This window comes from Dipodomys merriami, unplaced genomic scaffold (assembly GCF_024711535.1).
Source record: "Dipodomys merriami isolate MVZ:Mamm:240054 unplaced genomic scaffold, mDipMer1.0.p SCAF_11, whole genome shotgun sequence".
Taxonomy (NCBI): Eukaryota; Metazoa; Chordata; class Mammalia; order Rodentia; family Heteromyidae; genus Dipodomys; species Dipodomys merriami.
In genome coordinates, this window is record NW_027202382.1 from 2,538,515 (window position 1) to 2,552,027 (window position 13,513).

At 38.0% G+C, this 13,513-nt stretch overlaps 1 protein-coding gene across 2 annotated transcripts in view; it reads left to right on the forward strand.

The window, feature by feature from the left end:
• Adamtsl1 (ADAMTS like 1) overlaps nt 1-13,513 on the forward strand; it is a 393,459-nt gene that overhangs the window by 92,580 nt on the left and 287,366 nt on the right. For both annotated transcript variants that reach the window (XM_070007848.1, XM_070007857.1), the window contains exon 4: nt 2,608-2,844. In XM_070007848.1, the coding sequence (XP_069863949.1) occupies nt 2,608-2,844 (237 nt within the window). The remainder of the gene's footprint in view (nt 1-2,607; nt 2,845-13,513) is intronic.

A 13,513-nucleotide genomic window follows, 5' to 3' on the forward strand; every position in this document is an offset into this window, starting at 1 on the left:
TGCCAGGCATGGAAGTATATGCCGTAATCCCAGCACTTAGGAGAATGAAGTTGGTGGATCATAAGCTCAAAGCCAACATGGGATACTTGGCAAGTTTTAAATCAGCCTGAGCTAGTAAAAATCTATCTCAAAGAGAGAAAGAACAAACAAAGGTAATAATAAGAAAAAATAAAACTAATAAGAAAGGTATGAGGGCTGGGAAGGTGGCTCAGTGGTAGAGCCTTGCATGCTCGAGGCCCTGGGTTCGATTCCTCAGCACCACATAAGCAGAAAGAAAAAAGCCGGAAGTGTCACTGTGGCTCAAGTGGTAGAGCACTAGCCTTGAGCTGAAGAGCTGAGGGACAGAGCCCAGGCCCAGAGTTCAGGCCCCACGACCAGACAAAAAAAAAAAAAAAAAAAAAAAAAGAAAGGTATGAGTTTTCATCATACCTTTTTCAGACAATATGCAAAATAATTTAAGATTTGATGGTACATATGCATATGTTATATAAAGGAAATCTTCCTTCTCCCTTATTACTGTGCTTTTTCACAATAAACATATTTATCACTACTAATCAATTGTCTTTGGATTTTTGCATTTTATTTTGAACTATATCATGTGCTTAGTTGAACTAAGTCTAATTATTTATATCCTAGCTTACCTAGACAGAATTTGTGTTCCTCCAGATAGCAGAGCTTTATATGCTACCCACAAAAGTTTGGGACATATCAAGAAATTGAATTTTATTAAATAAAGAACAATTCTATTCTCCAAAAGCTCATGTAATATAGAGATTTTCAGAGAAAGAAACAGTATTCAAGAACTCCCAAAATTACAATGCTGTGACAAGAATTTTTCCAGGTCATAACTCCTCTGTACAGTATTTTCACAATAAAAAACATAAAAAAAAGAATTTCTCCAGGTCATCTGCAAATTCTTTATAATAATTAGGCTGTCTATGACTATATAGTCTAAAATCTTCATAGTAAATCTCATTCTGAAGATACTTAGGGGAAAAAAACTGTCAAAAACCCTTTCTAACTTAGGAAGCTGAGATTTGAGTATCACGGTTGGAAACCAGACCAGGCAGAAAAAGTCCTTGTGAGACTCTTATCTCCAATTATCCACTCAAAAACAAGAAATGGCGCTGCAGCTCAAGTAGTAGAGTACTAGCCTTGAGCAAAAGAGTTCAGGGAAACTGCCCAAGCCCTGAGTTCAAGCCCCACAGCTAACCAAAAATGATTTTTTAAAAGCCTTTCTAAGGAATAAGTCTGTTGGTTTGGTTTGATTTTTATACTATACAGGGCTTGTACTCAGGGCCTGGGCACTGCCCTTTAACTTTTTCCACTCAAGGCTGATGCCCTACCACTTGAGCCATACCTTTACTTCCAGCTCTTTAGTGATTAATTTGAAATATGGATATTTCTGTCTTGTTTTCCCAGACTGGCTTCAAACCATGATCTTCAAACCTCAGCCTCCTATATAGCTGGGATTAAAGCCATGAGCCACTGGTACCTAATGGAATAGTCCTTTTAAAGGCACTGAATTTTATCATTTTTTTAGGAAATAGCCATTGTTAGGCACAGCTTTTCACATTTAAAATTATCCCTTAGGGGATATATGTTTAAAGGATTCTAATTTTCTCTTGGTTTCTGTCAATATGATTTAAAATTCAAATTGAGAGGCTTACCTAATTCTCTGGCTCTTAGTTGTCAGTAGCCTCATTAAACCATTACAATGATCACTACCATATGCCAGGAGTCTTCCCGTGCTGGTGAATAGCTGGCACAAGAACATGAACTTCTCACAACAATCTTGAGGGTGAATTGATATCTCTGGTCTGAGTACCAGGAAAACCAGGCACAGGGAGAACATTGTGTGCTCTCTCACACATCAGAGCAGGAAGTCCAGCCCTTTTCACCTCCTACTTTTCCTAAATCCAAAGGGATGTATGCATAAATGCCAGTATTTTTGTTCTTCAATGATTAATTATAGATACTGTGCAACTTGAGTTCTACAAAAAACATATAAACATCCTCACAAACTTTTTGAATGAAATTATCCTAACTCTTTGCCACCATTACTAAATCTGGTGTGGTGGCACATGCCTGTAATACAAGCATTCTGAGACAGAAGCAAGAGGATTTTGCGGCTGAGGTCAGCCTGAGCTACATAGTGAAACCTTGTCTCAAAACCACAACCAATTCCAAAAAAAGTCATCCTCTGAATGTCAGGACTAAATGGGACAAAATGCTCTTGTCTTAGTCTCAGGATCTAGTTAGTTGCAAGGTTAAAATACCATCAGCAGTGTGAAAGAGTTTATATGTCAATAGACACATTTCAAAATGGTTATTTTCCCAACTAGTGTCAATTAGAAGACTGGTTTCAGGCTAGTTTCTTTCTCATTTAACCTCAATTGGAAAAAATATGTCAAACTGATTACTTCCTTCAATCTTTATACTTTAAGAGCCAAATAATGTTTCAAATGATAGGATAGGAATCATCTGTAATGATCAGGACATTTACTTTGTTTTCTATGACCTTCAAAGACCTCACAGCTTCTCAAGCTTTCTGTACGAGGCTGTACTCTTAATGTGTATTTGTTCCCTCTCCTCCTTCCTCTCCAGGATTGCCCACCAGAAGCAGGTGACTTCCGAGCACAGCAATGCTCAGCCCATAACGATGTGAAGCATCATGGCCAGTTTTATGAATGGCTTCCAGTTTCCAATGACCCTGACAACCCATGTTCGCTCAAGTGCCAAGCCAAAGGAACAGCCCTGGTTGTTGAGCTAGCACCGAAGGTCCTAGATGGTACACGTTGCTACACAGAATCTTTGGATATGTGCATCAGTGGTTTATGTCAAGTAAGTGCTGGTTCTTTTCATTGATTTATCCTGAAGGTCTAGTACCTTTCTGCAAATAGAATCCCACTCTCGATGCTGCCCTTTGAGAGTTCATGAATGGTAGCACATTTGAAAAGAGAGGTTTATTTCAGTCGAAAGTACAAGTGTCTGAAGGAGACTAGTAAACTAGAGTTGTGTTTTTGTTTAGCATTATGTATCACATAATCACTAGATTTGGATGTTACCACTAACGTGAATGTCTCAGAGAGAGAGAGAGAGAGAGAGAGAGAGAGAGAGAGAGAGAGAGAGAGAGAGAGAGAGAGAGAGAGAGAGAGAGAGAGAGAGAGAGATTGTGATTTTTTTTCTACTTAGGGCTTCAGAATAAATCCAGTGAGAGGGACTCTGAAACCCCTACATAAACAGTGGAACTTGTTACATTACTGTCTCCGATCGTATTGAAAGTTCAGAGAGCCAGGCACCCATGGCTCATGCCTGTAATCTTAGCTACTCAAGAGGCTGAGATCTGAGGGTCACAGATCAAAGCCAGACTGGGCAGGAAAGTCCATGTGATTCTTCAATTAACAACCAGAAAACTAGAAATGGCACTGGGGCACAAAGTCATAGAGTGCTAGCCTTGAGTACAAAAGCTCAGGGACAGCGCCAAGGCTCTGACTTCAAGACCCACAACTAACAAAAAAGAAAAGAAAAGAAGAGAAAAGAGGGAGGGAGGGAGGGAAGGAAAGAAGGAAGGGAAGGAAGGAGAGAGGGAGGGAGGGAGGGAGAGAGAGAGAGAAGAAAAGAAAAGAAAATTCAGACAAACTGTAGGAAAAGCTATGTTTCTGTCAGCTGGGTTGGATTTCAGCCTGGTAACCCGTTAAAATGGAATATCAAAGACTTATTTATTTCTGTTTTCAGTTTGTTTGCCACGGAGTTGCTCTATTTGTACTAAGGTCCACGTTTTGTATTGGGATGAATAGCCTAAATTTTAGAATACATAGTTTCTCTGGGTGAACTTATTGACCACAGTTTTATGTCTTCCTAAGCAGACATTTTACGATTTGCCTTATCTAAGACAACATTGATTGAAATTTTCTAACTTTAGAATCTATATAATTACAACTAGCAAAATAAGAAAAACATGTAATATTTTGCAGTAGTTTTATGTTCATATGTTTATTTACAGCTTAAGTCTACAAATGACTTTTAACAATTTAGAGAATAGCGTACTGAACCTATTCCAAAGTACATTGAGTATATCCATAGAATTATCACCAAAAAATAAATCCCTGTCCTGCTAGCATGTAGTAATAAAAAGGCTAAAAAATAATTAGAAGAGCTCTGAGATACCACACAAAGTTTTATGCATTCAAGAGGGAAACTGATCAATAAATCTTCATAAGGGTTAGGATCATGAGATAGAACTAGCATGTCCAAAAATTTCTCAGATATGAGTGCAGACATATTTTTTAACATATCTGATATTTTCTTCATGTGCAACATATATAAATTCCAAATGTAAATTTTATTCGCGAATATTAACATTTTAATGGTAGTAGAGTCCTTAAAGATCATCCAAACAATACCTTTTAAAGCAACACATTTGTTTTTTTGTTTTTTGTTTTTAATTGTGAAAATACTGTACAGAGGGGTTACAATTACATGGGCAAGATAATGAGTACATTTCTTATCAAGCATTGTAGCCTCCTCCTTTGTTTCCCCTTCCCATCCCATCCTCCCCCTGCCCCCCACCCAACCCTCCCCCCCACCAAAGTTGTAAAGTTCATTTTTGACATAACGCCTTATACATCTCATTGTTGCAATGGGTCCACCTGTATCACCCTATTTAAACGACTTATTTTTCCTCTTCCCCTCCACAAATTATAACAATATCAAATACAGTGAAAGCAGGGGTTATACCGTGGGGGAGGGACATACAAAGCAACAAAGAAATAATCTTATAAATGTGTTAGAAACAATCGCATGAAAGAAAAAAAATTGGAATACATATCTTAGGGTTCATTTCCCTAACATCACCTTATCTGACCTTTTCTGCTTGACTCAGACATATACTAGTTATTGCAAATAAGGGAAACCATGGGACCTATGTTTCTTTGGCCCTGGCTTAATTCACTTATTATAATTTTTTCCAAGTTTTTCCATTTCCTAACAAATGGGACAATGTCATTCTTTCTGATGGAGGCATAGAATTCCATTGTGTATATATACCACATTTTCTTCATCCATTCATTTACTGAGGGCCATCTGGGTTGGTTCCATATCTTAGCTATAGTAAATAATGCTGCAATAAACGTAGTCGTGCTGGTAGCTTTAGTGTGGTCTTGTTTGTGAACATTTGGGTAAATGCCCAAAAGTGGGATTGCTGGGTCATAGGGGAGCTCTATGTGGAGTCTTTTGAGGAACCTCCATACTGCTTTCCAAAGTGGTTGAACAAGTTACACTCCCACCAACAATGTAGTAGGGTTCCCTTTTGTTCACATCCCCTCCAGCATCTGCTGTTATTAGAGTCCTTGATTATAGCCATTCTAACTGGGGTACATGGTATCTCAATGTTGTTTTGATTTGCATTTCTTTTATGGCTAGAGAGATTGAGCATTTCTTCATGTGTCTATTGGCCATCCTTCTTTCCTTTTCAGAGAAGTTTCTCTTTAAGTCTTTAGCCCACTTATTTATTGGGAAGTTGTTTCTTTGAAGATTTGTTGTTGGGGGATTTAATTTTTTGAGTTCCAGTTATATTTTACATATGAGACCTTTGTCTGTTGTATGGCTAGTGAAGTTCTCCCAATCTGTAGGCTTTCTATTGATCTTGCTAGCTATGTCCTTTGCCATGCAGAAGCTCTTAAAGCAACACATTTGAACAACATTATTTATATTTTTTAAATACTTGCAAAATGATTTATGATGCTTTACAAATATCCGTTTCTAGGATTCTCCATGGTTTCAAAATAGTCTTGGGGGACCTACAAAATGTTTAGGAATGGTAGAGAATTGTAAAACAAATAAATATACAAAAGCAATTATATAAAAGTATTTGCACACTGAATAAGGGAACAAATATTTTCAGTTTTTAAAACTAAAAACAAAGACCAGAAATTTTACATAATCTTCTCAATTCTATGGTTGGTAATAGCAGGAGGATTAAAGTCCCTGTCTTCTAATATTTATTCCAGTGTTGTTCTTAATACATTACATTGGTGCATGAACCAAAATAAACAAAACAAGTCAGCAAACTAGTTCTTTGTTTCTGTTGCATGGAAGTTTGACATGAAAATTGTTTAGTTGTTTTTGGCTAACATCTTCCTGCCAGCTGGCCCCATACACCTTGGCAACTGAAAGGAAAGCCTATCTGAACAGCTAAAGAATGAATTAAATTTTTTATTTAAGGCTTTTTATTTTTATTTGCACATATTAGTTGTACAAGGTGCTTCATTTTCCCATTTGTATATAGACATAGAATGCATCCCATCAGCCTTACCCCCTCTAGTACTCCCCACTTCTTAGAACAATCTCAACAGTTTCATTTTTCTGCTTAGACTGTATATAAGGTATTTTGACTATAATCACCTTCGTTTACACTCCCAATTCATTGTTTTACCTTCCTCTTGTTCATTTACTTGTGTATAGTAGTTGTAGCTTGTTTTGCCATATTTCACAGACACATATATCATATTTTAATCAGATTACTTCACTGTCTTCCTCTCTTTCCTCGTCTTCCCTAAACCCTATTGGGTTATGCCATCTTCATACCTAGATACTTGTATTTTGATATTTATCACTTCTAGCCATCTTCTGCAAATGACATTATTTCCTTTTTCTTTATGTCTTGTGATATTCTATTGTATATAATGTTTACTTATTAAATAATATATTTACTAGAGAATAAATTTTATATAGTAAATAAAATGAAAATGTATATATGTATACATCTTTAACAGCTTGTTTGGGTTGTGGGAGGAATTGTTTTGTTTTGATACTAGAACTTGAACTCAGAACCTGGGCATTGTTCCTTAGGCTTTTTTGTGAGATTCTTTTTTTGTTTTGTTTTGTTTTTTTTGGGTCCGGTCGTGGGGCTTGAACTCTGGCCCTGGGCACTGTCCCTCAGCTCTTCAGCTCAAGGCTAGCGCTGTACCACTTGAACCACAGCGCCATTTCCAGCTTTTTTCTTTTTGCTTATGTGGTGCTGAGGAATCGAACCCAGGGCATCATGCATGCAAGGCAAGTGCTCTATCACTGAGCCACCTTCCCAGCCCCTCCTTAGGCTTTTTTGTTCAAAGCTGGTGCTCTACCACTTGAGCCACAGCTCTACTTTCACTTTTTTGCTGGTTAATTGGAGATATGAGTCTTACAAACTTGCCTGACAAGGATAGTTTCAAACTGCAATCCTCAGATCTCAGCCTCCTGAGTATCTAGGATTACAGGTATGAACCATCCATACCCACCTAACTTAGATTCTTAAGACAGTGACTTGTTAAATATGAGAAATGGAAATTATACCATACTAGAAAAGCCGGGCGCTGGTGGCTCACGCCTGTAATCCTAGCTACTCAGGAGGCTGAGATCTGAGGATCGCGGTTCAAAGCCAGCCCGGGCAAGAAAGACCGTGAGACTCCTATCTCCAATAAACCACCAGAAAACCGGAAGTGGCTCTGTAGCTCAAGTGGTAGAGCGCTCACCTTGAGCTGAAGAGCTGAGGGACAACGCCCTCAGAGTTCAAGCCCCACGACCGACAAAAAAAAAAAAAAAAGAAAAGAAAAGAATTGTAACTAATACATAAGAATTATGACTCGGTATTACTGTGGGTATTATTTTCTCTATTTATTTGTATTGCAGGGGACAATCATATGGTACAGTGATGTAAATACTTTGGTTGAATTTAAACACCAAGTAACTTAACTTAGCTGAAGAGCAGAGTTACCTCAAGGGAATCATAAGTGGAGAGGTTGTTTGGGTGATAGTTATAGTGGCATGAATGACATACAGGACTGTTATAAAGAGTAGGTGGCCACGAATTCTCGTGGTGGAAAGAATGAAAATCAGAGCTCTTCTTTAGGAAAACTATTACAGCTGCAATTATTGATGCTTGTAGCAGAAGATCCTGGAAGCAAGGAAACCAGAAAAAGAGAAGGCTCTGGGGACAGCCTAGTGGGTGAGCTTCAGTTAGGGCCTTGACAGAGGACCAGAAAGAAAACTGAGTCTGAAATAGCACACTTTTCACTTTAATTATAACTAGTGCAGATGGTGGAAGTAATAAATTGAGTTGATCGCACACAAGGCTCAAAAATTGTAACTTACCGTAGATTCATAAGGGGGATAATTTGTAATCCTTTCTGTCACATCCTGTATTTGTGTGATTAAATCTTTCCTGAGTTAAAAAAAAATGGAAGGATGTAGCACAATAGATGATAAAGGAATACAGAAGAAATGTCTAAATGCAATTTGTACTTTGAGAGAAGGGAAAATAACTTCAGAAATTAATCATAAAAAGAAGAGTATACCAACATCAGATACAGACGTTATGTCAAAAAACGAACTTTACAACTTTAGGGGGGGGGGGCAGGATGGGAAGGGGAAACGAAGGAGGAGGCTACAATGCTTGATAAGAAATGTACTCATTACCTTGCCCATGTAATTGTAACCCCGCTGTACAGTATTTTCACAATAAAAAAAGAGTAAATCTTGCTATTATATAGAGTCTAATATGTAAATCTTATTGTAATTGTAAAATAATCCTTTATTTAAGCTCTATCCTCTTACTAATAATGAGTATTTTCTTTTTTTTTTTTTTTTAAATTTTATTTTATTTTATTTGAGAACATACTGTACAGAGGGGTTACAATTACATGGGCAGGATAAAGCATACATTTCTTTTTTTTTTTTTTAATTGTATTTTATTTTATTTGGGAACATACTGTACAGAGGGGCTGCAAATACATGGGCAGGATAATGCATACATTTCTTACCAAGCATTGCAGCCTCCTCCTTTGTTTACCCTTCACTTCCCTTCCCCGCCTCCCCCCTCCCCCCACCCAATTTTACCCCCCTCCCCCCACCCAATTATACCCCCCTCCCCCCCCCCACACCGACATTGTAAAGCTGGTTTTGACATGACATTTTGTACTTCTCATTGTTGCAACAGGTCCACCTGAATCCTTAAACGACTTGTTTGTCCCCATCTCCTCCACATGTTATACTGACATCAAATATAATGAAAGCGGGGGTTACACTGTGGGGGAGGGACATACAAAGCAACAAAGAAATAATCTTGTAAATGCGTTAGAAACACATGCATGAAAGAAACGAAAACATTAAAATACATATTTAAGGGTTCATTTTCCTAACATCACATTATCTAACCTTTTCCGCTTGACTCATACCTATACTAGATATTGCAAATAAGGGAAACCATGGGACCTATGCTTCTTTGGGCCTGGCTTACTTCACTTAATGTAATTTTTTCCAAACCTTTCCATTTCCTAACAAATGGGGAAATGTCATTCTTTCTGATGGAGGCATAGAATTCCATTGTGTATATATACCACATTTTCTTGATCCATTCATCTACTGAGGGGCATCTGGGTTGGTTCCATATCTTAGCTATGGTAAATAATGCTGCAATAAACATAGTTGTGCTGGTAGCTTTAGTGTGGTCTTGTTTGTAAACATTTGGGTAAATGCCCAAAAGTGGGATTGCTGGATCATAGGGGAGATCTATGTGAAGTCTTTTGAGGAACCTCCATACTGCTTTCCAAAGTGGTTGAACAAGTTTACATTCCCACCAACAATGAAGTAAGGTTCCTTTGTGTCCACATCCCCTCCAGCATCTGTTGTTGTTAGAGTTCTTGATTTTTGCTGTTCTAACTGGAGTGAGGTGATATCTCAATGTTGTTTTGATTTGCATTTCTTTTATGGCTAGGGATGTTGAACATTTCTTCATGTGTCTATTGGCCATCCTTCTTTCTTCTTCGGAGAAGCTTCTCTTTAAGTCTTTCGCCCACTTATTTATTGGGCAGTTGTTTCTTTGAGGATTTGTTGTTGGGTGGTTTAATTTTTTGAGTTCCAAGTATATTTTAGATATGAGACCCTTGTCCGTTGTATGGCTAGTAAAGATCTTCTCCCAATCGGTGGGCTTTCTATTGATCTTGCCAGCTATGTCATTTGCCCTGCAGAAGCTCTGCAATCTTATGCAATCCCATTTGTCCAACCTTTCTTTGATTTGTTGTGCTTCCGGGTCTCTATTCAGAAAATTTCGACCTGAGCCAAGGAGACCTAGGGTTTCTCCTATTCCATCCTGTAATGTTTTCAGAGTGTCTGCTTTGAGTTCAAGGTCTTTGATCCATTTGGAGTTGATTCTGGTGCAGGGTGATATATAAGGATCTAGCTTTAGTTTTCTACATGTAGTTAACCAATTTTGCCAGCACCATTTACTGAAGAGGCTGTCTTTCTTCCATTCTATTGTTTTAGCTTCCTTATCGAAGATTAGATGGCTATAGGTCTGTAGGTTCATTTCTGGGTTTTCAATTCTATTCCATTGGTCCTGAGGTCTGTTCTTATGCCAATACCAAGCTGTTTTGATTACTATGGCTTTATAGTAGAGTTTGAAATTTGGTATTGATATTCCTCCAGCAGTGTTCTTTCCGTTGAGGAGCGTTTTTGCTATTCGGGGTCTTTTATTGTTCCATATGAATGTTTGGATTGCCTCCTCTATTTCCTTGAAGAATGAGGGTGGAATTTTGATAGGTATCGCGTTGAATTTGTAGATAGCCTTGGGAAGTATTGCCATTTTCACGATGTTAATCTTGCCAATCCAGGAGCATGGGAGGTTTTGCCATTTTTTAAGTTCTGTGTTGATTTCCTTTTTCAAGATTTTAAAGTTTTCATCATAGAGGTCCTTCACTTCTTTGGTTAAGTTAATTCCTAGGTATTTTATTTTTTGTGGGGCTATTACAAATGGAGTTGCTTTCCTAATTTCAGCCACACTTTTCTCATTGTTGGCATATAGAAAAGCCATTGATTTTGGGGGATTAATTTTATAACCTGCTACTTTGCCAAAGTTTTGAATCAGCTTGAGTAATTTGGGAGTGGAGTCTATGGGATTCTTTAAATACAAGATCATGTCATCTGCAAAGAGGGAGAGTTTTATTTCTTCTTTCCCTATTTGGATCCCCTCTATGTCTGCATCTTGTCTTATTGCTGTAGCTAGGCATTCTAATACTAGATTGAAGAGAAGTGGAGAGAGTGGGCATCCTTGTCTTGTTCCTGAGTTAAGAGGAAATGGCTTTAGTTTTTCACCATTGAGTATAATGCTGGCTGTAGGTTTGTCATATACAGCCTTTATTGTATTGAGGAATGTTCCATGGATTCCTAATTTTTCCAGAACCTTCATCATAAAGGGGTGTTGGATCTTGTCAAATGCTTTTTCTGCATCTATTGAGATAACCATGTGGTTCTTATTCTTGCTCCTGTTGATGTGATGAATAATATTAATTGATTTGCATATATTGAACCAGCTTTGCATCCCTGAAATGAATCCTGTTTGATCATGGTGTATGATTTTTTGGATGAATTGTTGAAGTCGATTGGCCAAAATTTTGTTGAGAAGTTTTGCATCAATGTTCATCAAAGAAATGGGTCTGTAGTTCTCTTTCTTTGATGAGTCCCTGCCTGGTTTTGGGATGAGGGTTATGATGGCTTCATAGAATGTGTTCGGTAGTGAGCTTTCTCTTTCAATTTCATTGAAGAGTTGGAGGAGTATTGGTGTGAGCTCTGCTTTGAAGGCCTTGTAAAATTCTGCTGTAAAACCATCTGGTCCTGGACTTTTCTTAGCTGGGAGGTCTCTTATTGCTGTTTCTATTTCAATGCTTGATATGGGCCTGTTAAGCTGGTTTAACTCATCTTGGTTTAGTTTTGGCATGTCAATATTTGCTAGGAAAAGGTCCATTTCTGTCAAGTTCTCAAACTTATTAGCATAAAGTTTTGAGAAGTATTCCCTTATAATGTTCTGAATCTTGGTTGTTTCCGTGGTGATGTTTCCATTCTCATCTCTGAGTTTATTAATTTGGGTGTGTTCTCTCCTTTTTCTGATAAGGTTTGCTAAGGGTCTGTCAATTTTGTTAAGTTTTTCGAAGAACCAACTCTTTGTTTTGTTGATTCTTTCTATAGTTTTTTTGGATTCTAATTCATTTAATTCTGATTTAATTTTGATTATTTCTTTCCGTCTACTGGATTGGGGTTTATCTTGCTGCTCTTTTTCAAGGAGGTTTAGATGTGTCATTAAATTGTTAGTTTCCGATCTCTCCAATTTGTTGATGTAGGAGCTCAGAGCTATAAACTTGCCTCTGAGTACTGCCTTTGCTGTGTCCCAGAGGAGCTGGTAATTTGTGTGTTCATTTTTGTTGAATAGCATGAACATTTGAATTTCCTTTCTAATCTCTTCCATGACCCACTCATGATTCAGCAGTGTGTTGTTCAGCCTCCATGTGATACTGGACTTTCTTTGGTGGCTTTTGGTGTTGAGATCTAATTTTATTCCCTTGTGGTCAGAGAGAATGCAAGGTATAACTTCAATGTTTCTGAATTTAGACAAGTTTGCTTTGTGGCCTAAAATGTGGTCTATTTTAGAAAACGTTCCATGTGCTGCTGAGAAGAACATGTATTCTGTTGCTGCTGGGTGAAATGTTCGGTAAATGTCTGTTAAGTCTAGTTGATCTATGCAGCTGTTTAGATCTGCGGTTTCTCTGTTGAGTTTTTGCCGGGTTGATCTATCTAGTGGGGAGAGTGGTGTGTTAAAATCCCCAACAATTAATGTCTTTGGATCTATATGGGATTTGAGGGAAAGTAGTGTTTCTTTGATAAATTTGGGTGCTCCATTGTTTGGCGAATAGATATTTAGAATTGTAATATCCTCCTGAAGGAGAGATCCTTTAATTAGTATGTAGCGACCTTCTTTATCTCTTCTCACGAATTTTAGTTTGAAGTCTATTTTATCTGATATTAGGATTGCAACTCCCGCCTGTTTATGAGGGCCGTTTGCTTGGTAGATTTTGTTCCAGCCTTTAACCTTGAAAATATGTTTGTTTTTACGGGCAAGATGTGACTCCTGCAGGCAGCAGATAGAAGGGTCTTGTTTTTTAATCCAACTAGATAGTCTATGTCGCTTAATTGTAGAGTTCAGTCCGTTAACGTTAAGAGATAGGACTGAGAGATATTTGGGGGTTCCTGCCATGTTATCCACCTTCTTGGGGGCTGTGAAAACTGGGTTCTTCCTAAGGTTCTTGGATTCTCAGTTTGGGTGCAGTTTCTTGGCCTTTGTTGCGTTCTTGTTGGTTTTCTATGTGTAGGACATCTTTAAGAATCTTTTGCAGGGCTGGTTTGGTGGAGATGTATTGTTTCAATTTTTCTTTGCTATGGAAGGTTTTTATTTGGCCTTCAGTTATGAAGGAGAGTTTAGCTGGGTACAGTATTCTTGGTTGATAGTTGTTTGTTTTTAGGGCATGGCATACATCATTCCAGGCTCTTCTTGCTTTGATTGTCTCTGCTGAGAAATCTGAGGTAATTCTAATTGGTTTCCCTTTATAGGTGATTAACCTTTTCTCCTTGACAGCTTTAAGGATCTTTTCCTTGGTCTGGGTTGATCCTGTGTGGATTATAATGTGACGGTGGGATGTCCTATTCT